A 27258-nucleotide genomic window follows, 5' to 3' on the forward strand; every position below is an offset into this window, starting at 1 on the left:
ACTTTTTCATTGTGGTATTGCTACTTTTACTTAAGTAAAACATGTATCTGAGTACTTCTTCCACCATTGATGACTCAAGTCATCATTATTTAATTTCCAAATGAAGAGAAGCTAGGGTATTTTGCAATGCTGATCAAATCCAGGCCACTGCGCTTCTTGTGAATTAGGTTCCACATTTCTAAATATGTGGAACTAAATAAGAACTATCCCTTATCACCCACGGCACTTCATCCATCAGCAACCATTCTGTTCTCAAACCTAAATTCTTTGTTCATCCTCCTACCTTTTGGCCAATGGGCGATAACCACTTAACCGCTTCAGTCATTAAACTCTTCTTGATTTCTCCATCTGTTGAACAGAGAGAGAGAGAGATAGAGAGAACCCATTCAGAAACTGTGGTTTTCGGCTGAAATCAAACGCACAAAGCAGCAGGCCCTGTATTTTCCGACGAGGTGACAGCAACCAGACGCTCACCATCATCAGTGACAATATTCACTCCCCCCAGCCATTCTTAGTCAACATCTCTGCTTTACACTGCAAGCTGGCATGTTACTGAAGACACACGTCAGATAGTGTTTAGTATGGGAACCATCTAGCAGGGCCTGAAGTTAGAAGTGTTTCTGAAGAAAAGAGAAGTCTGAGGCGGTGCCCTGCGCCGCGCTGAGAGTTCTGTTCCAGATCCACCAAAAGCTGGCCCGCCAGTCCCAGAGGTTCAGATTAAGAGATGAATCACAACTAAAACATCTGGGTCATCGTGAGACTCCCACAGCAATGAGAGACCAGACATGAACATGTACGTGCATAAACACACACACACACACACACACACACACACACACACACATACACACAAGTGTGCGCAGTCTGCGCTCACACCTCTTCGAAGCTCCCCCGGCAGCTAAAGCTTGATTTACACTTAGTTGCACGACACCTGCGTGCAACCATGTATAACTCAGACTTAAGCCCCAGGCCATCAGATGGAATGGGGCTCGGCTAAGACCCCCATTCCTATGAGGAGAGATGCAAACACAAGCATCTGCTCTTGGAAGTACATGAAAGTAAACATGAAGTGTGCGAGGAGGGGGGTGAGGTAGTGGGTGGGTTGAAAACCAAAAAAAAGAAAGAAAACTTACTTGATTACTAAAATATTGCAACACTTCCCCAAATTAAATTAGATCCAGATGATATGGAGATGTAATATTTTTATTTCTAATTCAAAGTTATTTTCATCTTTCATTGTAATCGGGCATGCTAATACTGTACTGTATGTGTACTACCGTAATACCATAATATATTTATATGACAACATAATATTTTAGAGTTTATTGTGACCATATAGTGACAATCCATTATTCTCACTAACATTTTTCTCAGTTTATTGTGATCTATGGGAATGCCAAAGCAAAGAAAGTATAACACATCTATTTTCCATACCCCAAAGTATCTGTTTACACAAATGTGGTAAAGCCGTATCTGACACACACACACACACACACAGCCGCACACACACACAGTCACACACACAGTTGAGGAGAACAGAAATAATCTGGAAGTTATTTTTCTTTTAACCATGACACAACCAAATTATGCTGCAGTATTAACCACTTAATCGGTGTATACTTCTTTGACCGAGGTCCCCCAGGGGTCTTTACTCAGTCAGCCCCCTCCTTTTTTCCCTCTACACCAAATCTCTCCAAGCAAATTTTCACCAAATGTTTGCGCCGGAATAGGGACGCTGGGGTTCATGTGATTAAGAGGAGCTTTGGAGGGGTCCTCCTGAAAGTAATTTGTTTTTAACAACAGGGCTGTCACTGAGTTATTCAAATGTTTCCTGCTGATGTGTGAGTGTGAACAAGTGAAAAATGGTGAGCAGAGCCAAGTGTCGGGCCTGGGTGAGCTGAATGCTGATATGATGTGAATCATTCTAAAGGAGTGAATAACCCTCTCTGATGCGAGAACCATTTTGTGGTGGTAATAGTACTCAGACAGTAGGTGGCAGAACCCGTTGAGAGGCTATTCTACACCTAAGGGAGAGTGGATGGATGACGCATTCACGTTTCCGCAGCATTCAATGAGCAGACGCAAAGGGTCTTTGTGGCCGGCTTTGAGTCAAAAGAACACAATCAAATGCCACACAACAGCTGTTGTGCTGCTGTGGACTAAAATGAATGACAGCAATTTAAGTTAAGGCACTCATCAAGCTTGTGCTTTCACCTCAACACAGTCAAAAGATGAAATGAGGCTGAAGTAAAGACCGCCGTCGCTTTAAACATGGACCTTGCTGTGCTGTGCCGTACGGGGGCACGTCAGAAGAACCACGCCAATGGTTGGGCTCAGCCACCTCGCCACCACGTGAGCGGAGTATAATGACAGGCCCATTTTGTGCGGTGAAAAAAAAGTCATGTGGAGAGGAGGGTTCCCCGTTTACAAAGCCCTTTATAAATAACTGCCTAAACTGTGTCGTACATCAGCACTTATGTCATCCCCTCAGAGACCCTCCCCCTGAGCCCTTCATGCTCTCCTTTCCTTCCAAGAAAACAGGGCTGAGAAGTGTGGCTGATGGCTGGGGGTCCCACTAAAAACTTAAGCGATGTCTACTCTACTCATTAGCCCCTATGGCAGAGTTAATATGCAGAATGTTAACAATGACAGGGGAAGGTAGTATTACCTACTACAAACTTGTTTCTATTACCACCGTGCTCTGACCATTCAGGTGCATTGTCGTAATGAACTGAAAGAGGAGGGTTGCACTCAGAAATTAAACAATAAAAGAAAAAAAAAAGATTTTTTTTTCTGAGTGCGACCCTTGTCTTATTACCCATTAACCATGAAGGTTACCCATAAAGGTTAATGGGTAATACCCCAGATATTATCTTGCTAGCACCTGCAGGGGTCCAAACCCGTCTGGATGAGAGCCTGACTGTACTGTAAGCACTGCGCAGTGTGGAGAAATTACCCTAACGGAGCACTTCAACCATATTTTCATAAATGATCGTCACCAATTTTCATTATCACATGGTACAGCAACATTTTTGTCTACTAGTCACTCAAGAGGTGGGCTCAGAGGTGGGCAGCGGATAGTTCAGAAACCAGTGATATCATTGGTAGGCAGGTTGGAACATTTTGAACAATTTCAAACTTTTTATTTAATTTATGCAATAACAAGGATTTCTATTTCAGCATAGTCATAGTAATCCTGGCTTCCACCGATGATGGAAGGTTTAACTGTCCATGACCCACCTCTGAGACAGAGCAAGTAGAACTGTAGAAGGAAATTGTATGAATGGTGCCATCTTATAATGAGCATTATTGAGGACCACTTATATGAAGATACGGTTGAAAATGGGTGACGTGCTCCTTTAAATATCCAGAGCTAAAAGCCTTCCTTCCGTCAAACCTTGTCTATAAAAAGAGGTGAGTAATGGAGAATTGATTGACCACCAAAAAAGTCCAGCGCTTAACACCTCCAAAGTCAGGGAAATCTCTCAGGACGGAATTTAGACAGTGCAAATGCACAGTCAGTTCCTTTGCTTACACTGCCGTACTGCTTTTAAATATGAAAGCAAACACTATAGGGTTAGAGAGTGTGCCACTTGCATTAACCATATGAACCCTATGGCATCCCTATTCTGGGGGGCGATCATTCCAGCCAGAACATTTCAGCGATGATAGTTGGTGTAGAGGGAAAGAAAAGGAACCGACCTAGTATAGACCCCTGGGGGACCCTGGTCAATGAAGTACTGTAGGGTTTAAGTGGTTAACAGCATGCTGACTTTCCCCCCCATTTTTCCCCCATTCAGATCAAACAACAACGTCAGCTAATTAAAGAGTAGTAATGATGACACTACAGCACTGATTAAAAGACAGGCATGATAGGGACAATCCTGCATTATTCACTGTTTAACACTGCCTCTGGCAGTCAGGAAGTTGTTAGTTGAGTTCTAACTCAACTATGGAAGTGATGCTTTTTTCCATCTTTTTTTCTCCCCATTAAGTCCTTATGCCAATTTCCTCATATAGTCCCTGTCACTGCCATCCACTAATGTTGGTCTTGCGGAGGATGAAGACAACCACGTCTCCTCCGACCGATACACATCCCCAGCTGCTTCTTTTCACCTGACAGTGAGGACTTTACCTGGGTGGTGTGGAGGAACATTCAACTCCCTACTCAACAGGTGCTAGAGCAGTGACAGAACACCCTTCCCTATCGGTTTCCCACCCATGAGCATGGCCAATAGTGTTTGTTGGATCACCTGGCCAAGCTGGAGGCAACGTGGAGGAATCGAACCCCAGTCTACACAGTGATGGGCAGGAAATGTATCCCTGCACCACCTGGACACCCGATGGAAGTGATGCTTTAGGAAATGTCTACGGGGCCATGTCTACGGGGCCATGTCCACCGGGGCGTTTTGTCCCAGCTGAACACGCCATGGTGCTCGCCTAAAAACACTTCCAAGCGCCCAAGATGAAAACATTTGAGCTCTCAGCAAGCAGAGAAAACGGCACACAAAAGCGCAAAATAAAAGCTCAGCGCCTCGTCGCACTGCTGGGTTTCAAAAACAAGGCGATCCCACTGTAAACAATTCAAAACACTTATACTGAGCTCAGGAAAAAAAACGTCTTGGTGGACAGTGGACATGGCCTCTAAATGTCCAGCTTAGGGCCTTGGCATGGATACAATCATAAAGTCAAGCAGGTATCCTACAAGTTTAAAAGACGAAAAGCTTAAACTGGCCACACCAAACTGAAGTGCAAGTGGACCAATGCAATGCAATTTTTGGTTTAATGGCAGAGATGTTGTTCAGACAACCAACTTAATGTTACGTAGAGCTGTGCAGGATCCAACTCAAACTGTGAGTCCGAATACAAGGCAAGAGATTAGACTACACAATTAAAAGTACTTGAATTAGTGAAACTGTCTTATATGTGATCACATAAATAGGTCCCTACTATTGCTATTTTCCTGCCACATTCACTCAGCTGTGAAATGTATTGCTATTAGTATAGATGATGTCTTGCATATTATTGTATGTCTTTAAATGTTTCGATGAATTGAATACGCAGGACCACAATGGAAACAAGCCCTCAGGGCTTTTTTGTGTTATCCTTTTAGCACCATTTGTATTATCGTACCACTGTATCTTTTTGCAAAGTGTTAATAAAGTATTCAATCAATCAATCAAATGTCTGACTCTAAAGTACTTTGAGACAGTACAACTGTTTTCGAATAATCACACTCCTGCTAAAGGGGTGAATCAAATTGGCTCTCATGGATGTGACCAGCAACCACATTAGGAAAAATAGGTGAGCAAGTACTAGCTCACATAGATTGCCTATTTTCACTATTTGACATACAATGAACGAAGTATAGGGTTTATATTTTGGTACAGTGGGCATAAAAGCATACGGTATGACAAAGTGTGTGAGATCACAGGAGCCACTGCAGTGACCCTCTGTTGAATTCACTGATGTCATTACCTACATTCTGTATAGCTAGTTCAGATTTTTATCACCCGTTCCTTGTCAATAGTTGTGTACAGTAACAGTAATATGTACATAATTGTATCTAATTTGTCCTTTACTTCGGAACACTGGACTGGACCCTGGTAATCATATGGTACTCACACTCATTAACATTAAACCTGCATATACTTTCTATTAATATCTCCTTCCATCTCCAGTTAAGCTCTGTCTCATGTCTAATTTAGTGCATTGTCTGAATACATGTTCTACAATGTGTCTTGCACCAATTGTCTAACTAATTTATGTGCTTAACTAATTTATGTGGTTGTATGCAGTCTATTTTTTTTTCTGTTGGGCTGTATTTAAAAACGGACCATACATACGTGATACATACATACATGGGAATAAAGAGTTCTCCGATTCTGATCAATGTCTAAATGAAGGACAGTGCAGAACTTTGCACATGTACAGTACTTAAAGCTACTGACAGAAGGAACTGAAGTGAGAAAAGTAGCAGTGCTCTCTGATCTCCTGACAGGAGTTGTCAGTTGGGAGCACAAGAGACAACGTAAGAGTCAGTTAACAAGCATGGCAACGAGGTGCTTGTCACATTTATATAAAGTACAACACCAAGTCAAACCCCATTCTAGCAGGGGTCAGTCACAGCAGCCCCTGGAAGCCTGCCACATCGAAAGCGGTGACCTATCAACGCCCGTGCCTCCAGAGGTGGTCGTTTTGCAATTTCGCCTCTTTTAAAAAAAAAACCAACACAGACTTTTCTTCAGCTGCTCCTATACAATCCTCTCACGTTTGTATTCCAACAGCAAAATGTGGAGTTGTGCTTTTTTAACGTCAGGGCACAGTGGAACAGCGAACCGTCTGGGGGGAGGGGTCACCCAATTCGATAAGTAACGCGTGTCGGTGTAACGGCGGTGCCGGCGAGCCGCCGGGTCGGTGCAATTCGCTGCGATGCTAACCGACGCTAACTAGCTCGCTTTTGCTTGCCATAGCGTCCATTTACAGGCTGCAATACTAATGATAATAATAAAAACACAACTTAAAACAGCTTGTCGCACTTACTGGGACGCGTGTCATGGACAGTCAAGACATTCCACAAATGACAAACAACAAAGCGGCCACCCGCCGGTGCGCTGCTGCTCGATAAGGTGGCGCTGCTCTGCAGCCAAGCGTCCCAAATGTGTGTCAACGTTAGCCGCCGTTAGCTCGCGGTGCTAACAGCAGTACAGTGGGTTGCGTTGAGGAGGAGGAGGTTGTACTTTAGTCGCGCGCCGGTGTCGCGCGCCGAAAACAGCCGATCTACAAGCTCTCAGCGCGTCGCGAATGCCACGCACTGTGAGCTTGTAGATCAGCTGTTTTCTCCCCTCTGCGCGACACAGGCGCGCGGCTAAGTATACTCTCAAGGCTTTAGATAAGAATGTGGGTCAGCGGGCCTGCTCGGCTCTCTCTCCCCCCCCCCCTCTCCCTGTCAAACACAACACACACACCCGCTCTCACGCTGTTTCTTTCTAATGCAAATGCACAACAAAAAGCACAGGTATGATGAAATTCAACCAGGAGACTGACGTTAGGGTTAGAAATAAATGTCATACAGTAACTACACACTTACCCCTGTCTGTCTGTCTGTCTTCCTCTTTACTGGAGGGAATCTCCTGCGTCTACTAGGTTACTGTAGGTCTGTGAGTGTTGCTGCTGCGCAGGGCTCCTCCAGCTGACTGGAGTTGTCCAAGGAACCAGCAGGGCCCCTCACTAGAATAGATGGAGCTCAGAGCGCACATGCCTAGTAGACCACCATAATCTTCATCGTCTTCTTCTTCACCATCATCATCATCTTAGTTATCATTTTCATCATTCATTTTCATCATCATAGATTGTATAGTATTGTATTTATTGTATATTAAGTACGATTTTACAATGATTAAAACGGATAACATAAAAAGTCATATAGATTTAAAGACATACAATACTACACAATAATAAACAAGACATAATCAACACTAGTAGCAATGAACGTATATGAACAGTTGGGGCAGGGGGGGCCGGGGAAAATGAAGACCAGTTATAACTTAAATAAATTGGAGCACGAGTTTGAGCTCAAATGTGTCACTTTGTTAAACTCTGACATGTTTTATCATTATGTTAATCATCATCATTATAGCCGAGTTTGCGTTTCAACACTTGTTAAACTGTGAATGATAGCCTATGTATTTTTAGATATGTTTTCAAATCGAAACAGAAACAAAGATTAGATAGTTTATATATAATAAGATAGATTTTTACTATGTGGTTTAAGAAATGGTCCACATTACTGTGTGTGTGTGTGTGTGTGTGTGTGTGTGTGTGTGTGTGTGTGTGTGTGTGTGTGTGTGTGTGTGTGTGTGTGTGTGTGTGTGTGTGTGTGTGTGTGTGTGTGTGTGTGTGTGAGAGAGAGAGAGAGAGAGAGAGAGAGTGAGTGTGCGTGTGTGTGTGGGGAAGGATAGCCAACACACCAGCCTACATTTTAGTGTCTATTATGTAGCCTACTATTTAATTAAGATTTAAGCAGTTTTATTTCGCTTTGCTTTATGTCTGCTATTGGCAACTGGGTTCTCTTTTGAGAGAGTGTTGAGAAAGTTAATAAATGTAATTACATTATATTACTTATTAGTTTCAATGAAATGAAAGCCTAATAAGTTATAACTTTTAACTTGGTAATGAAGTTGTTGTTTTTTATCTGCCCTGTAAAGCGCTATATAAATCTTATGTATTATTATTATTTATTAACTTAAATGTATAATAGTTCGCAACGCATCTCAACTGTAAGCTTGTCGATCTGCTATCGTTTGCTATTAGGCTATCAATCATGATCACACATAAAATGAATTGACCACTTTCAAACTAGTGACCCTATATATTGGGCATGCATTAGGTGAAAATGTTCCAAAAATATTTCAAAACCTTTCAATAATAGCTAGCAAATCTGCACGGTTTGATATTATTTTAGTTGCAAATGACTCACAGACCGGTCCATACATGTAAAGCTTTCAAGCTCACAATGCATCGCAATGGAAATGTATTATTGAAATAATTTGCGTAGCACCATGAAATAAGTTGTACGAGACTAAATAAACGTGAAATGCTTACTTTGGACACCACACTTAGGATAAACACCAATGTAACTGAGACTGAAATGTGTTTGCTGCAACTTCTGCAAGTGGTTCCGAAGTGGTTGATGCAGTAATGGTCTTTTTTCTTCTTATTTTTTGGGGGTATTAAAAAGGTCTTTAAAGTCCTTAAATTGTCTCTTCACTGTCATCTGGGGACCCTCAAAAAATCCTGTGGACCCACAGGTTGAGACAACTGGCCTAATGTAGCCTACATCTGCTGTAGCACAGCGCCATCTGCTGTAGCCAAGCGGCTAACCTATATGTAGAAAGCACCAATTTGTGGCTCTGACAGGAAGCCCGCATGGTCATGATGAGGCGATGGGATTTCTGGTAGGTTAACTAAATTTGCAGATTTTTACAAACTAGCGTATATGTTGCCTTTCAAATTAGTCCCCATCATAGAGTTATATATAAACGGGTCCCCATACATTGCATCACTGCCTGCCTGGTATGGGAACTGTAGGCTACTGGCCTTGACCGCAAAGAATTGCAGAGGGCCGTGCAGACCAGTGGTGTAGCCTAGTTAGGCTACAAATTTGAGTTTTTTTTTTTTTTTTTACTTTACTCGAGTTTGTACAATTTGTATTACTTTTACTTCTATTCCACTACATTTCAGAGGCAAATATTATTATACTTTTACTCCTCTACAATTATATGCAGTTCAAATATGATTAATTTGGGTGGATCAGGGCCTGAAAAGGTTGAGAACCTCTAAATAGCTAGGCCTACTTCCCTCAAACAACGACCAGACCAGGAATTTTTGTTTTGTTTTTAAACACTAATCCTCCCCCTTCCCCTCCCCAGTCTGGGGTGTCAGGGGGCAGCCTATATTGAATGTGGTAGCCATACATAAAACTAGAGGTATGTAAATAGATTTTCATATTGTATGAACATATTCATAACATGGATAACATTTACAAATACCAACCATGCACACAGCACCAACGCACCTCACAGTGTGCTATGACCAATGAGTATGAGCAATGTACATACTTTGTTGCTCATTCTTGCTGCTATTCTTTTTTTATTTCTTTGTTATTGTTTATTATTGCTGCAACAATGTTGTGCAACCATATTCAAATAATGTAACTCTTAAAAGTGTGATTTTAACCACTTTTAACTAGGCGTCTCCATTTTGGGCTTGTCATTGTTTTTTAAAAATGTCAAAGGTTTAAAAAAAAATCTCCCCCACTCAAAGGGGAATATCCCTTTGGGCTAGTGGTTAAGATGTTGGCTTTTGACATGGGAGACTGGGGTTCAAATCCTTAGTGTTATGACAAGCCACTGAACCGACCAGCACCAAATCTCTTGTGCACGCTGCCAGCACACCAAGGAAGTACCTTCAGCTTTTTTTCCCAAGTTGTGTTTTTTTAAGGGATGATGGATGTGAATGCGGTTGAGTCGAAACAAAAACTAGTATTGTCAGAATTTGTCACAAGTCACAACACAAATAGACTATGTCAAGCACATTACGAGTACGAGTCATTTTCCAAGCATTCATTTTGGAGAACCCCAAAATAGTATTCATTCAATCATTGAATCAGAAATCATTTTATTCCATATATTCTCAATTCTTTGTAAATAATTCCATGTTTTCTGCTCTGAATTTTAGTTGCCTGGTTTGCTCTGGAGTACTGTTTCTATCCTCCCGCCTCTGCCACTCAGGTGGAAGAGCGCATCACTGCATGTCTGGCTGACATCTCACAGTGGATGTTTTCTCACCACCTCAAGCTTCCCAGGTAAGTCCTGCCCAGTGTTGCATTGGTCATTACACGGGGTAACACGCGTCCCACCAGTCTTTTGAGCAGGAGCACGCACACGCACATGCATCAATTAAAAACAACCCAACGTTCACAAAGGCTGCCGACTGCCGGGTGTCACACCAGGTGAATTAACATAGGAATGAGCTTAGATGCATATCAATTGTCCAATTGTCCATTTTGTTACCTGTAGTGTAGGTGTTAAGCGACGTGAGCGTGACGTCTTTAAAATAGCGTCCCACCAGAGATAGATTCACCAATGCAGCACTGGTCCTGCCCCACACCACGCAGGATCTAACTATTTCTATAGACAACACCCTGGTGACTTTGGTTCCAACGGCCAAGAACCTTGGTGTTGTCCTGGACAGTCATCTCTCATTCAAGGCACACATTACTGGCCTGTGCACTTAAGCCCCTCCAAATCATCCAGAATGCTGCAGCTTGGTCTTCAACCAGCCAAAATGTTTACGTGTCTTCCCCCTTCTCCGCTTCCTCCATTGGCTCCCAGTTATTGCCCACATAGAGTACAAAACACTGATGTTGGCCTACAAAGCAACCAAAGGTATGGCACCCACATATCTTGAAAGCCTGATCCAACCCTACAACCCCTCCCACTCACTCAGATCAGCTAACACAGGGAAGCTGTCAGAACCTTCCCTAAAACGTCTGGGTCAACGCTCCAAGCATCCCAGATTCTTCTTTCTTCTGGCTCCCAAACTGTGGAACTCCCCATTGCAGTTAGAACTGCAGACTCACTCCCAATCTTGAAGACTCACCAGTCAAGACTCCCAGTCTGAAGACTCACCTCTTCAGACTCCACCTTAGCCCGTAGCACCTGCCGTAGCACTTGCCCTAGCCTTGACGGCGTTGCAGGCTTATGCAAAGGCCAAAATGTAATTTAGATAGCATGTTAAATAGACAGGTGCCATGTTCATTTGTAGACCTGGCATCGATAGTGTCTATACTTTCAATGTACAGATTAGATGTTTCGATATCATATTGTTCAGACTGATGATTGGTTTACCGGCTATGATCCTACATTACTATTTCTATGCATTTGATTTATTTATTATTGTGTTTACCTTGCTTACTGTAAATCGCTCTGGATTAAGAGTGTCTGCTAAATGCACAAAATCCCACAAAACAAATGGGGTCCACGGCCAAATACATATACATTTGGGGTTACTTGATATGAAAATGTTTGAGAACCACTGAAATACTACATTTTCAGCACAACTGCTAACACTTCTCTGCAATAAGTTTGTGCTCTGTTAGACACACTCTGCTCGATGAGTGCTTTATGAAATCTTTGCCCACTTGTGAGTGACTGGTCACAAGGCCCGCGCCTTTCTGCTTGACTTGATTCTGACACCCACCGTTCGCTCGCTAAAGGGTCATTTCACGCGCACATCCTGCAGATCGGCCCATCCTGGCCTCACCTGCTAAATCGCACAAGTCCATTGATGACAAAAGCCTGATTTGAGGTGCTGTGAGCTTGTTTATCGTTTTTTAGGCACGTGAACCTCAGCACTCTCACTGTCAAAGCAAGTTCTAAAATTCGAGAAGGAGAGACTGGAAATACTGATAAAGACATACAGTAGCTTAATAGATAAGTCAGATAAAATTAAAGCTATGTCACTTTTTTGTTTACTGACAATGATGGTAGGTAAAATGTATTATACATTTTATTTTGATAAAATCACTGACAAGCTTAATCAATGTGTCAATTTGACACACTTGTTTAAGCAGTTTGATACTTGCTAAATATTGAATAGTAAATCATTTTCCCGGTACAGATATTCACTTGACATGGTCTGAACATTATTATTTGGTATCATGTGCAATGCACAGCATTCATAGTATAACTGTGATAAGTTCGGTATTCAAAATGTATTTAGTACAAGTATTGGCATCAAAATGAAATCAAAATAAAGTACCAAAAGTAAAAGCACTCATTATGCAGAAGGTCCCATTTCACAAGTTTTCAAATGTATAAAATGTATAAAAATCCTTTGAAAATAGTAGATCTACAAGCTCACAACGTGTCGCAAAGTGACGCGTTGTGAGCTTAAATCGGCTATTTTCAAATTGCCAAAGTATATTGTATATATACTAGGTCTGAAGTGCTTTTGTAATAATAATCAAAATCTACCAAGTAACTAGTAACAAATAATTATAGTGGAGTAAAAGTACAATATATTTTCCTTTGAGATGTAGAGGAGTAGAAGTAAAATTAGAGAAAGTTGGAAATACTCCAGTAAAGTAAAAAATACCTCAAAATTTGACTGAAGTACAGTACTTGAGTACATGTACTTACTTAGTTACTTTCCACCACTGTTTGTCTGTAAGTGATTTGTCTGTGCAGTGATTTGTCTGTGCAGTGACAACCATTTGAACGCGATCCAAAATCAGAAGCGTGAGAATAAAAAAGTTGCACGACTACAAACGTGATCACGTTACAGCAGTGTTTAATTCAAAATGACACAAGTATGACGCATGGCGGAGCTGTGGACAAACAAAACCGTGCTTTAATTACATTCTGTGCGTACATTCAAATAAATAGCACTATGCAACGTGGGGCGGGGGCAGGGATGGGGGTGGTGGTGTGTGGTTGAAGTCTGGGTCACCGTGGAGTGTGCAGTGAGTCAGTTCTCAGGCTCTGTGTTGTCTCTGTACAGTTCACTTGACAGGTGAAGACTCTGCAACACATTGACAAAAAACGTTAGCGTCAACCGTCAACGAGCACAAAAACACCTCAGCACAGTCATGATCTCGCAATAATCACGTAGCAACCTTAAGTCGATTATTAACCACCCTATATACTTATACATGGAATAGCAAAAATAGATGATCTACAGTACATCGGCTATTTTTACTTTTGCTGATAATTTAGGAAATGATGATTTTTTTTTCATTTCGTAATTTGTTTTCAAAACTTTACACCTATAATGCCCAAAATAGGGATGCCAGGTTGAAAGTGGTTAAAGGCCATCCACGCCACGAACGATACAATAACTATAATGATTTTTAACCTTTTTAGTTATTTAGTTATTTAGTTAGTTATTCTAGTATGACCGAAAATGAATAATTACAGAGCTTTGGCAGCATTTTAGAGCTTTGAAATTCCACGGGAAAGTCTCCATGTCAAGATTACTTCCCATAGACTCTGATCGACTCGACAAAGACAAAGTCAAAACAGCAGCTGACAATGAGCTGTAATACCTTTCATTTATTCATATTCTAGGGATCTTCTTCCATTCCTTGGCTGCAAGAGTGAAGAAAAGGTTATTGAGCAGATTAGTACAAGTGTCACTTTACATAAGACAACTTCCTGAAATGCCTGTCATTCGTACCCGATAGAGGAAGTACCCTCTGCTCTGGATTCCCCCTGGTCCTTGAAGATCCTCCTAGACAGACAGACAGTCAGTCAGACAGACAGACAGACAGACAGACAGACAGACAGACAGACAGACAGACAGACAGACAGACAGCATATTCATTTAGCTGATCCATCATACACATACTGTACAGGATAATGATCCTCAAAATCACCTCAAAAGAGAGTACAAATGGAACCAAATGGACCCTTATGGATCCGTTTAGTTCCATTTGTAGGCTACTCTCTTCTGTGTTAAATTATTATATATATAGGCAATCCCTCATTTGCTTTATACTTATAGCATGCTGTTTATGCTAAGTTTGATGTTTACCTGGTATTTTATTTTTAAATCACTAAATATTTTCTTTTCACTCTAGCTACAGTATGTGGCCATTTACCCGGTCATTTGTTGAGTAGGATGCATGCCATTTACTCTGATCTCAGTCATTATGCTCCTATATGCTGACAAACAGAGGTACCACAAGTTTTCTTGCTTCTAAAAGTCACACGGATTTCCGTTCAGTGGAAAAACAACAACACAGGATTGCTCATCATCTCACGGCGGTCCATCAACATTGCCGTGTGCAACAGTTTCTCCGCACGTTTTCATGTGAATGTCAGCAGCAGCTAGATGGAGAGGGATAACCTCACCTGTCAGCTGCACTAATTTTAGACCGTAATTACCCACAGCTTGGGAAAGAACAACTAATGTAGACTGAGCTCAATGCACAGAGCGAGGGAGAGCTGCCCCGCAGGATGAGACGCATTAGTATTCACATTGTAGCTCGAGCTGAGCAAAAGATGCAATCAAATCAAATGTGTCATGTAGGGCTGCAACTTTCTAAAACTTTTTTGCAATTAGTCTATACATTGGAGGTGTAGGATTAATTGAATAATTGAGAAGTGTGTTTTCTTAAATAAATGCTTTATACCTCAACGAATTGACTTGATGTTTTTTTGATTAGTCTGACACTTAAGCCCCATTTTATACATTGTCATCAGACCCATAGAGAGAGTTATGACACGCTTTGATCTCGCCACAAAGCAGGCCACTATGGGCTATAGTTCCAAACATTGGAACTATCTTATTGAGATAGAACAAGCATTTCCGCATTCCATTCTTACAATGGGAGTCGACGCTAGTGTCGTCACTCTCATATTAGATCACGCTGGTTGTCATATAATGGCATTGCACAAAAATACATGACACATGTTTTAGTAACAGCCTTGTGTAAAATACTGTACATACATTGTCACCCAAGGACCCCTGTTGCATTTCGGGAAAGCCATGGAGCTCTGACTACATCAAATGAAACCCATTCATTATCTCACACCCCCTGTCCCCAGGAAATGTAAAGGAATAATCTATTCAAATAGATTATTATATCTCCAATGTTTATTTTAAACATGTGCCATTGATTGCATACAATTATGAAAAAAACAAAACAGAAACAAAGCATCTTTAATTATGATACCTTTGTTCTTGTATATCAATCAATGGACGTAGGAGATTATAATGCAATGCTGGCAAGGGGACATTGAACCGAGGAATGAGACATGTGGATGGCACTGTACATACGCGCACTGTGACTTGTCTCTCTCTTCTGGGATGGAACTGAGGGGCCAGCTGTAGGAGAGGGTGCAACACGGAAGACTGACACGCACACACACACACACACACACACACACACACACACACACACACACACACACACACACACACACACACACACACACACACACACACACACACACACACACACACACACACACACACATGCAAAAGACACTCACGCATATGCATGCGTGGCCAGACATGGAGAGACAAGATCACTATGAACAACGACCCCATAGAGGGCCGGGTTTGCAAAGAGAACTGAACATAAAGCACATTTCACACCACTCACACCAGTACATGACCAAGTGACACCCAATAGAGAGAGTGATAGAGAGAGTGATACAGCCAGTCTCCCCCCCCCCTCTCTCTCTCTCGCTCTCTCTCTCTCTCTCTCTCTCTCTCTCTCTCTCTCTCTCTCTCTCTCTCTCTCTCTCTCTCTCTCTCTCTCTCTCTCTCTCTCACTCACTCACTCACTCACTCACTCACTCACTCACTCACTCACTCACTCACTCACTCACTCACTCACTCACTCACTCACTCACTCACTACAGCCAGTGTGTCAGTGTGTCAGTGCACTGGTAAATGCAGTGTTGCATTCATAGACTGTACAGTAGGTTGCATTGCTGTCATGCAGATAACGAAGCACAAATGTGGTTACATAATGCACAGTAAAAAAAACACACAAAAAAACACCTGGGAAGCATTGTGCAAAGATATTTGAAAAAGGATGGAATAACTCAGACCATGCAATGTAACAACAAAGAAAGAAACAACATTTATCACCCTCTGTGGTAGTGTCAGTTTGATCGTAGGGGATTTATAGATATGCATTTTTCTTGTCACCACTGCAGTGAAAATGCTGTTTAGTGTTCCCATGGTGTCAGCTACTCTGGATGTTATTCGGTTGTAAATATTTATTGCTTTCAGTTTCAAGATTCTTAAAAAGAATATTTAACACATTTGCTGCAAAGTCAAATTACAGCCAATTAACGTATGAAGTCCACTTAATCCTTGTTCCAATCTCTGAAATACTGTACTACTCTCTACTGACAACTAAATCCCTCCAAATCCGTGACATTGTTTAATTAGGTACTTGAAGAATTGTAGTCAGCCCCTGGGCCTTTTGTGTTATCCTTTTAGCATAGCTTTTTTGACTGTATTGTCGTTCTGTTAACAAAGATGTTAATAAACTATTCAATCAATCAATCAATCAATCAATCAATTTTAAATCACTGGTTGATTTGAAAAGTCTCAGGATCCTGGAAGAAAAGTTGTTTTCCCAAAAAAATGAAAACAGACAATGAAATGTGTTGATGCTGGTATGGTCCTTTAACCACTTAAACACAACATACTTTGTTGACCGGGGTCCCCAAGAGGCCCTTTTTCCCTCTTCACCAAAACTTCCCTCGACACCAAAGCTTGCAACGTGACATGTTGTGTGATTTTAGATCAGCTATTTCTGCTGAATATTTGCCCATTTTTGCAGAATGTTCGCCTATTATGACATGCTCCAGAATAGGAAAGCTAGGGTTCATGTGGTTAATGGCTGAGATGCACAGTAAGAACCTCTTACTGCCTTATTGCCTTCAATCAACTCTTGATTTCCACATTTTCCACATTATACCAATTCTCCACTTTTTTGCAGATTAATCAAATTTTATATCAGTCCATCTACATGTACATGTAACATATGTTATAGACCCATGTTTTCTTGTCTGCAACCATACATTCAGTAACCTGGCGTAACTATTTTGTGCATGGTGCATGTCATTATAGGAGAACATTTTCAACGTTTATTTTTTTCTTCTGAAATTACGCCCTGCAACACAGTATTATTCACTATTATAAAGTGCACGACCACAACAAAAAGCACAAGTCACAGATAGTACAAATAGTAATAAATGTACATGTAAGGTGCTGGTTGGTGCCAAGAAGCATAGCAGTGCAGAGTGAGTTCTCATCGGACTTACCACCCCCTGTGTCAAGGCAGCGTTATGTGGCTTTGTGTAATGAAATAAAAACTGAACATAACGCAAACACGCACCCGTGCACGCGCGCGCGCACACACACACACACACACACACACACACACACACACACACACACACACACACACACACACACACACACACACACACACACACACACACACACACACACACACACACACACACACACACACACACACACACATTAATTTGTCAACAAACTGAATCTTGTGCAATGTGTTGTCTAGTATTGAACAAAGGAGTTCATACATGCCAATAGATAATGAACAGACTCACACCCACCCTTTTTCTATTTTCTCGAACCTTCAACTCCTCCTGTATTGGCAAAGAAAAGTTGAATAATCAGTGTCACAGTATGATTCTCTGTTCACCCCACGCACATGATAGCCAATAACCATTATCCTTTAAGTGTATCATAATCAAGGAATTTATCACTTGCACATTCAGATATTGACAACTGTTAATCTAACACAATAAACCCAGTTTTTAGATGATTACAGCAATTAAAAATAAATGCTATTGCTAATGTCGAAGGGCTTAAGAAGTGGACTACCTTTGACATCTGGACAAGCATCAGGACACAGAGTTCTCCTAAGGCATTAGATGCCTAGAATAGTGGCCAGCAAGAGAAATAGATCAGGCAATTGGAAATATACCCACAACTTGGAAAATAGATGTGCACAAACAACAACAACAACAACAAGGTAGGGTGAGACCTCAGGGGTTTGTATTATTGTTTCATTATCCCAACCCCACTCACCTGAAATGGCAGGTCTGCTGAGAGGTACGACGAACAGACCTCATCTATCTATAGAATAGAACAGAACAGAATGCTGCAATGAGTGGAGCTCAGTGGCAGAGAGTGAGAGGGAGAAATAATCAACTTCATTTATAGAGCACCTTTTTCAGACATAAATGCAGTTCAAAGTGTTTTACATTAAAAACAGTACATAAAGATCAAGTGAAACACAATGAAAGGAGGTAAGATTGACTAAAACAATATAATTAAGAAACAATCAAATGAGGTTAAAAGAAAAAAAATCGATTCAAAACAAGGTCATAAAATGTAGTTTTTTTCGTACTCTTAAAACTGTCAACCGAGCCTGTCTAATAATGCAGGCATAATGTAGGTTCCAAATCCTAGCTACTTTGATCACCGTGCCTTTTGCTGTTTGTCAGAGACACCCTCAGCAGTCCAGCACCGAGCAAAATGAGTGGATTGACTTGGAACATACTTTGACAGGCAATCTGATTTGATAAGATGGTGCTAGAACATTCAAAGCTTTAAAACTACATGAAATACTTTTTAAATGTCTCCTTAATATTACAGGGAGCCAGTGCAAAGATACAAGTAGATGCAAACTATGATCTTTTTTCCTGGTTTTGCTTAAAAACCTGGAAATGAAAGAAAGAAAGAAAAACGTACCTGGCTGAGTAGATGATTCTGCTCTATTGTGGTTTGTTGAAGGTGTGTGGGAGCAGCTTTTGTTCCATGCCGCAATTGAGAAACAAACAAGCACTAATAACTGAAAGAGCCACAACATGACATATATGCAATTACTTTAACAATGCAATTAAGAAATACATAACACACTTAGCAATGTATACATGGAATGGCAGCAATAGTTACCATACACCAGAACAGCAATCATCATGATTTGTGTGCGTGGGAACTCATTTTAAACAAGCTTAGTGCTTTAAGAGTTATCCAGTTTAGTAGACCTTGTATTGTGAATTGTACTTCCATGTACTGTTTCTCATGTCTTACTAAATAAAGTACATCAATCAATCAATAGCATTCGCCATGCTGTGAAAAAGGGACACCTTGATGTGACTCATGATGACAGCCAGCATCTCTGATATGTCTATTATTCCACAACTTCCAGAACAAGATGATTGCTCTGGATGTCCATTAGCAAGATGGACAGTAATATTGTACATACTGTATGGAGCTTATGGGCGTAGTACATAGTACTGCATGGGTCAATAATGATAACAGGTAATGATGACAACATGTGTTAAAATGTGCCCATAATAATGGGTCCATAGTTGACAAAAGCACATCACCATGCAAAAGCTTACCTTATTTATCAAACAGCAAATGTACAGTAGCCTAGTATAACCACTTAAGCCATGTACTTTCTTGTATGACGAATAGTGAAAATAACTGAACTTCTAGCTTTGTTAGCCTATAGATCTGCTATTTTCAACACCTTTTTGAGAATGTTTGCCTAAAACGACATGCCCAAAATAGGGATGCCAGGTGGTGGTTGAACATTATTTTTAAACTGATTGCCAAACTAATGAACTGCCTTATCTCAGTCACTCATCTGCTTCCAGGCTAATTCACACCAAATAAACATTAGATCAGCCCACAACATCACCAGAGTGACAAGAGTGTCGATTATGGCCAGTGTCAAAACGTATAATCTAATGGGACGATCACAATGACATCATGAGAATGCTGCCGATGTGACTGTCACACTATATCTTCAAACATCTCAATCATCTGAGATGTTATATGACCGCTGGGAGCTACCAGTCACAGAGCCTATTATAGGCACGTCATGTCCACATGAAGATATGATGTTTTTATAGAATATTAAATGTTACTCCACCCACTTTGTTATCAGTTTGGAGAATGGAATATGGTTTACAGTTGAAGTATGGATGGGTGGATGAATAGGAGGATACCGTAACCAGTTTACTCTACTTTATTTAATTTGTCGTTTGAAGTTCATCTCACATTTTGGAGTTAATATACTATAATTAGCAGGGGTGAAGATGGATGACAGACAGTGTCAGTCAGACACTATTGGTACAACAACTGAGAGAAATATTAAATCTAGGTTACACTGTCATCCCCACATATCATCTCCATTGGTTAATTCTAAGTTATATCAATTGCAATTTACAATTCAGGCATTTACAGTAGCAGACACTCTTATCCAGAGTGACTTACAAGTATGAGATCAGAATAGCAGATTAAGCATGAACTCTAGTCAACAAACAACAAAGTAAGTAGCCTAGTCACATAAGAGTGCAGAGAGAAAAGTGTAGTGTGTCAAAGAAACTAGGTTACCAGGTAAACATTGAACCTGGCATCTGTCTAAACCAGTGGCTCTCAAACTTTTAAATTTCAAGGACCCCCCTTAACTCTGACAGAATATAAATGGAAACAAATGGACCCGTTGGGGTCCATTTGGTTCCGTTTATATACTGTCAGAGTTACAGACTTGTAAGGGTCAATTTGGAACCCCATCAAGGACCTCTGAGAGTCCCTGGACCCCACTTTGAGAACCACTGGTCTGAACAACATGCTATCTAAACAACATTCTTAAAAATCAGTGGTCAAGTAAAAACAATGTCTGCCAAAACTGTCAATGGTCAGTGATATTTTTTCAGGGGTCCCAGCTCTTTAGCTCTTTAGTAATCAGCAAATACATTTTCACTTTGGGATACCAATTTCATCCAATCAGGAGAGAGAACTCAAACAGTTTATAGAATGAACAAGGGAAATTGGAAGTGATGGGAGGAAAAAAGAGTATCTAAACAACATTCTTAAAAATCAGTGGTCAAGTAAAAACAATGTCTGCCAAAACTGTCAATGGTCAGTGATATTTTTTCAGGGGTCCCAGCTCTTTAGCTCTTTAGTAATCAGCAAATACATTTTCACTTTGGGATACCAATTTCATCCAATCAGGAGAGAGAACTCAAACAGTTTATAGAATGAACAAGTGAAATTGGAAGTGATGGGAGGAAAAAAGAGTATAGGCAAAATCGGAATTTGTACAATTGATAAATGGGTTCTCTTTCCTGATTGTATGACATTTGGTGCGTTAAAAAACAAAAATCTGTTCATTATAGAATTGGAGAGACAAACATTCTATAGCAATGGTTACTATAAGAATATCGAGTTTTTACGTTTTGTTTTAACCATAGATTATAATAATTACAGCACCTTTAAGGCTGCCTTTGCCAGTCATCATTTAGGCTAGAACTGTTAAGGCAACTCTGATGCAACAAGCTCAAATTCCAACTGTTTAATGAGAAGTGCTGATAAGTTAAAATATTTTACAGTAATGCAGTTTGTTGCCAAGATTTTGCAGTCTATCGTGTTGCACCTCACTTCTACTTATTGTAACCAAACCGTGCATTATGCTAGAACATGAGAAAGCCATTGGTGCGAACGAAAAATTATCTTTGTCTTTTTACTTTGTAAATGTAGAGAACTAACTTTAAAAAGTCTGCTTTACCTGTTGCCAAGACTTAGCAGTCTATCGTGTTGCAGCTCACTTCTACCTATTGTAACCAAACCTAGTGCATTATGCTAGAACATGAGAAAGCCATTGGTGCGAACGAAAAATTATCTTTGTCTTTTTACTTTGTAAATGTAGAGAACTAAATTTTAAAAGTCTGCTTTACCTATAGCCAGAGAGTAAAGTAGAGGGAGAATTATTCTACAGTAAGTTAAAGTTAATGTTCTTGCACCTCTCTTGTGTTCCAGTGCTGTTAGAATCAAACAAAGCATTTTCATATTTTTTGTCCGTCTGAAAAAAAAAGAAAAGGAAAAAAAAATGTAAGAGGACTTACTTTTGCAGACTGGGATCGCTAAGATGAGTAGAAGTGCGAGGGTGATGCTGGCAGTGCTGAGTGGACTCATGACGCTGCTGAAGAGGCTGTGCAAGCTGCTGTCTGTCTGACTGAGACCGTGCCTTTGATGCTGGTAGCTGTTCATCCTCTTTTCACTGCATGGGTTACTTACTGCTCTAGTGGCTGCTCTTTCTTCTCGTGTTACTGTAGTAGTTATGTGTGATTAGATCTCCCATCAGGACCATTTGAAGCCTTTTATGGGTCACACCCTCCATGCATCAATGACTCTCCATTGTGCGTCAGTATTAGACCTAGATGCATAAACATTTGATCGAAAGCTTGAATGAACGTGACGTTAAGCTGTTTCCCAAGCCCATCACAGCCGGTTATGACACAGGGTATGTGGGCCTACACCTACAGCCGTACTGTTATCACTCTGTAAACCCTCTGGCTTGACTGTCCCAAACCCACTTTCAACCTGGTGTCCCTATTTTGGGCATGCTCTATTTTGGGGGAAACTTTTCTTTATTTTTCTTTGAAAATTGCGATCTACAAGCTCACAATACATGGCATCACTGACTGTGAGCTTGTAAATCATTTTTTTCTATTGCGCACATGATAACTTACTGTGTAATTTGTTTATTATCATAATAATACAATTTCTGCTTTCATTGTTCAGCTCCAGCTTCTATTTACTGTATATCATAGCACAAATTCAACACACCCACAAAGACAGTCAATACAGATCATACATTAGATAAGCCTTTTGAATCATTCTGAAAGTGACTTTCCAGCTTTTATGTGATGCAGTAGAAAGAACATGTCAACCTGGCATCTATACTTTGGACATGTTTTAGGCATAGGCGAAGCATGGAACATGCCATATATAGAGAAGGAAAAGGAAAAACATACATGCCTTCACAACACAAAACAAGAGAGAAACAAAAGAAAAGAAAAGAAGAAAACAACACAAGAGAAGGGGAGTGTATGGTTATTATTGAATACTGATCAGTATGGAGCAGACGTATATAAAGTAATAGAAATCCCCTGCCTCACTCAAAGTCTACAGATCTCGGTGTAACTTATACCTTCTTCCTACCAGATCACCACATTCCTTACTACATACCTACAGTACGTCAAGGCTTTCTCTCAGTTGTCAAAGCTGAAGTTAACAAATGATGTTCCATTGAACTTATATAACTTATATTATACTTATATAGTCTTATCCCAGCCAGCACGCCCACGTGGGTCCCACATGGGCCCCATGTGGGCATCCCATATGGGCCCCATTTGGGCATCCCATATGGGCCCCATCTCGGCATGTCAGCGGGCCCCACATGGGTCCCATCTGGGATGCCCACATGGGGCCCATGTGGGCCCCACATGGGCCCCACATGGGCCCCATGTGGGCTTTAGGTGGGCCCCACATGGGCCCCACGTGGGCTTTAGGTGGGTTCTACCTGGGCCCCACATGGGCCCCATGTGGGCTTTAGGTGGGTTCTACCTGGGCCCCACATGGGCCCCATGTGGGCTGTAGGTGGGTTCTACCTGGGCTTAGCCCACCTTGGGTACAAGGTGGGCTAAACCATATGGGCCCCATGTCGGCATGTCAGCGGGATCTACATGGGTCCCATCTGGGATGCCCACATAGGGCCCATGTGGGCTCCACATGGGCCCCACATGGGCCCCATGTGGGCTTTAGGTGGGTTCTACCTGGGCCCCACATGGGCCCCATGTGGGCTTTAGGTGGGTTCTACCTGGGCCCCACATGGGCCCCATGTGGGCTTTAGGTGGGTTCTACCTGGGCCCCACATGGGCCCCATGTGGGCTGTAGGTGGGTTCTACCTGGGCCCCACATGGGCCCCATGTGGGCTTTAGGTGGGTTCTACCTGGGCACGTCTATATGGGACCGAGGTGGGTCGCAACTGGGATGCCCATGTGGGCTTTAGGTGGGTTCTAACTGGGCCCCAACTAGGCAAGTCTATATGGGACTGAGGTGAGTCCTAACTGGGTTTGTTTGTGCAATGGTTCCAATAGATTAAGCAGCAAACATGAACCGTGTTAATTCTTGTAAACACACCTAAAGTACAGTTTTACCAGGATGAAAATAGACAATATATATTTTTGACACATTTATTAAAAACATTATTACAAGATAATGAAAATACAATGACAATAAAAATGGGAATAAAGATAGCAGCAGTCTAAAGGTGCAGGAAAAGATGGCACACATCAAATGTAAATACAGTATATACATACAAATTGTACGCTTAAAATGCAAACAAATATTTCCACAATGCTCCACGAACGCTCTGCGTCCTCCTGGTGGGGGCTCCTCACTGGAGTGACCACACAAATGTGTGTGGGGAGGAATCAATTGGCATAACAACTAAATTGGGGAGAAAAAGGGTTAAAAAAAATAATTGGCTCTAATTTAGGAAAAGATTTTTTTTTTTTAAGCAGCAGTGTAAATGTGCAGGAAGAGAAGGCACACACATCAAATGTGCAGGTGCACATACAGTATATACATAACAAATTGTACAATTAAAATGCAAACAAATATTCTCACAATCCTTCACAGAGACTAATATCAGAACAAAATATAAGAATAACAATGGTCCAAAAAATTAAAATAGTGTGCATCAAAATCTTCCATTGTCCATGTCCAACAGGGCTGAGGGATTCTGAGATCCAGTTTCATGTTGCAGATGAATCTGGGCCCTCTGTGCGTGTGGGTGTCTTTTGAGCCCATTGTCTATGTAACAGGGCTGAGGGATTCTGAGATCCAGTTTCATGTTGCAGATGAATCTGGGCCCTCTGTGTGCCTGGGTGTCTCTTGAGCCTTTCTGTTTAAATCCCCAGTGACAGAACCAACCAAGCATTGTGCTGCTAAGGGGAGAGAAAGAGAGACAGAGACTTGTCTACTGGGGTGGTGCATCATCCAGTTGTGGAAGATGTCTCTGAGCTCAAACTTTGTTTCCACCTCTATCACAAGCCCCAGTGAACCACTTGGAGAGAGCCTTCTCTGCATCCTTGTGTTCTTCAGTCCTCCTAATAGAAATGACAAGAAGCCAACTGTTAAAATTATAGAATTATGAAACTTTCCATTACTGTATATGCTGTGGCATGCCTTCTACTGGTATACATCAAATGTGTTGCCAAATTACATTTAAAGTTAGCATACTATAATGATTCACCAAGACAAGCAGGACGAATGCCCAAACTGAGCAGCATAAAACAGCATGAAAATAAAGTTTAGCTTGAGAACAGAGTAATGCACAATCTACTACTTAAACAGAGCAGTCCACCATTTAAATATTTACTTACTTAGTTATGAAAGCAGAAATCCATCACAAGGCAATCCTCCTCTCTGCTTTGCTGTTTGAGTCCTTTGTCAGTTTAAATTTGAATTTAGTGGACACAAAGAGGGGGCCTTTAGGACCCAAAGCAATCAGGACCTTTAGCTGTCCTTAGAAATGCCTGAGCAAATAAACAATAAATAAATAACAATAAAATACTAACTGAAAACTAAATACAATGGCCTTGCCTGTCTTAAGTAAAGTGTGTAATACTGCATACAAGCAAACTTTACCAGCCTTTATCAACATAACCTGTGCTGATGTAAACATACGACTTTCTAAATGAACACCCGAGCTCTTCTCTCTCTCTCTCTCTCTCTCTCTCTCTCTCTCTCTCTCTCTCTCTCTCTCTCTCTCTCTAAAAGGAAGAAATGTGTGTCCCCACTGCTGCCTAAGCTAAGGCTATTTTTATTTATTTTATTTTTACTTTTCTGACTAATCCATATTACAATGAAAAAATAAAACTAACCTTTAAAGAAAGAAAGAAACTAAACCACCAACCTCTCCAACCTATCTGGCTTTGATACTTTGCATACCCATTGTTTCATTGTTGCTATCTGTGTGTGCCCCCCACAGGGTCACAGAGACACAGCCATTAACAGGCAGTCAGGGGGGAAGGGAATTAGTCTGGATTTGACCAGGAGAATACACAAATGCTTTGACTTGAAGCAAAACATTTACTGTAACTGAAAGAAAGCAGAAAGCTCTCTTTTCTCTTTTCTGATAATAAATTGTATTATCCCTATCACAAATGACACATTTATACTCAAATCTGAGAAAAAGTGAGTTGGGTAACTGCCCCTTTAACCACTTAAACCAAACCCTTAGTAAACTTGTACTTGGGTCTGCTCTTTTTCACCCCTCTACACCAAACCTCTTTGCCAAAAATAGCCGATCTACAAGCTTGAAGATTGGTTTATTAGCCAGGGATCATTTTAATGGTTACCAGTTAAACGGTTAACAGTTAACCTGCCATAGCCATCTCTAATAAATGAAAAACAAATACTTAAAAATTGTAAAAAAAAAAAAAAAATACAATGTAATGTCCAATCTGTATGGTAGAGTATGTTCATACAATATAACTTATACTATATATATAATTGAGGTGGTTGCATTTTGTGTCCCTGCTCTTCTATTGAGACATTAGATTGTGTCAAAGGTCATGTCTCACCTAGACACAGGATCTGACACAAATTCTTGTAGCTATGAGCATGTAGATTTGCTATTTTTGGCCTTAGTGTTTAGTTTGGCAGTGGTAAAACAAAAAACAAAAACAAATCTGTTTACACATTATTCGATTTAGTGAGTGCGTGAGTGAGTGCGCGAGCGTGTGTGTGTTCTAACCCATGCCCAGTTAGCCCACATGCAGCCCACGCGGGAACCAAGTGGGCTTGCCCGCTTCCAACCCATGCCGGTTAGCCCACATGCAGCCCACGCGGGAACCAAGTGGGCTTGCCCGCTTCCAACCCACGCCCAGTTAGCCCACATGCAGCCCACGCGGGAACCAAGTGGGCTTGCCCGCTTCCAACCCATGCCGGTTAGCCCACATGCAGCCCACGCGGGACCCAAGTGGGCTTGTCCGCTTCCAACCCACGACCAGTTAGCCCACATGCAGCCCACGCGGGACCCAAGTGGGCTTGCCCGCTTCCAACCCACGCCCAGTTAGCCCACATGCAGCCCACGCGGGAACCAAGTGGGCGTGCCCGCTTCCAACCCATGCCGGTTAGCCCACATGCAGCCCACGCGGGACCCAAGTGGGCTTGCCCGCTTCCAACCCACGCCCAGTTAGCCCACATGCAGCCCACACGGGAACCAAGTGGGCTTGCCCGCTTCCAACCCACGCCCAGTTAGCCCACATGCAGCCCACGTGGGACCCAAGTGGGCTTGCCCGCCTCAAACCCATGCCGGTTAGC

General features: G+C 41.5%; 2 protein-coding genes across 6 annotated transcripts in view; both read right to left on the bottom strand.

Moving 5' to 3' along the window:
- The window catches only part of clocka (clock circadian regulator a), a 50192-nt gene extending 43021 nt beyond the window's left edge, over nt 1–7171 (bottom strand). For 3 of the 5 annotated variants that reach the window (XM_084066340.1, XM_084066336.1, XM_084066337.1), the window contains exons 1-2: nt 6544–6659; nt 284–348 (exon numbers count right to left, since the gene is read on the bottom strand). The gene's annotated coding sequence lies outside the window, so the exon portion shown is untranslated. Of the gene's footprint in view, nt 1–283; nt 349–6543; nt 6660–7090 lie in introns of those variants that run through there. The other 2 variants (XM_084066338.1, XM_084066339.1) reach the window with 2 other exon arrangements.
- A 6445-nt stretch (nt 7172–13616) lies between these two features.
- nmu (neuromedin U) lies at nt 13617–22131 on the bottom strand (the record flags this gene model as incomplete). The annotated part of the gene is made up of 7 exons (XM_084066054.1): nt 13617–13652; nt 13741–13794; nt 15346–15420; nt 17676–17708; nt 17947–18000; nt 18154–18201; nt 21997–22131. 7 exons carry the CDS (start codon nt 22129–22131, stop codon nt 13617–13619), a joined length of 435 nt encoding a protein of 144 aa, XP_083922180.1.
- Nucleotides 22132–27258: the final 5127 nt, after the last annotated feature.

Source organism: Gymnoscopelus microlampas (genome assembly GCF_963454915.1).
Source record: "Gymnoscopelus microlampas genome assembly, chromosome: 9".
NCBI classification, from domain to species: Eukaryota; Metazoa; Chordata; class Actinopteri; order Myctophiformes; family Myctophidae; genus Gymnoscopelus; species Gymnoscopelus microlampas.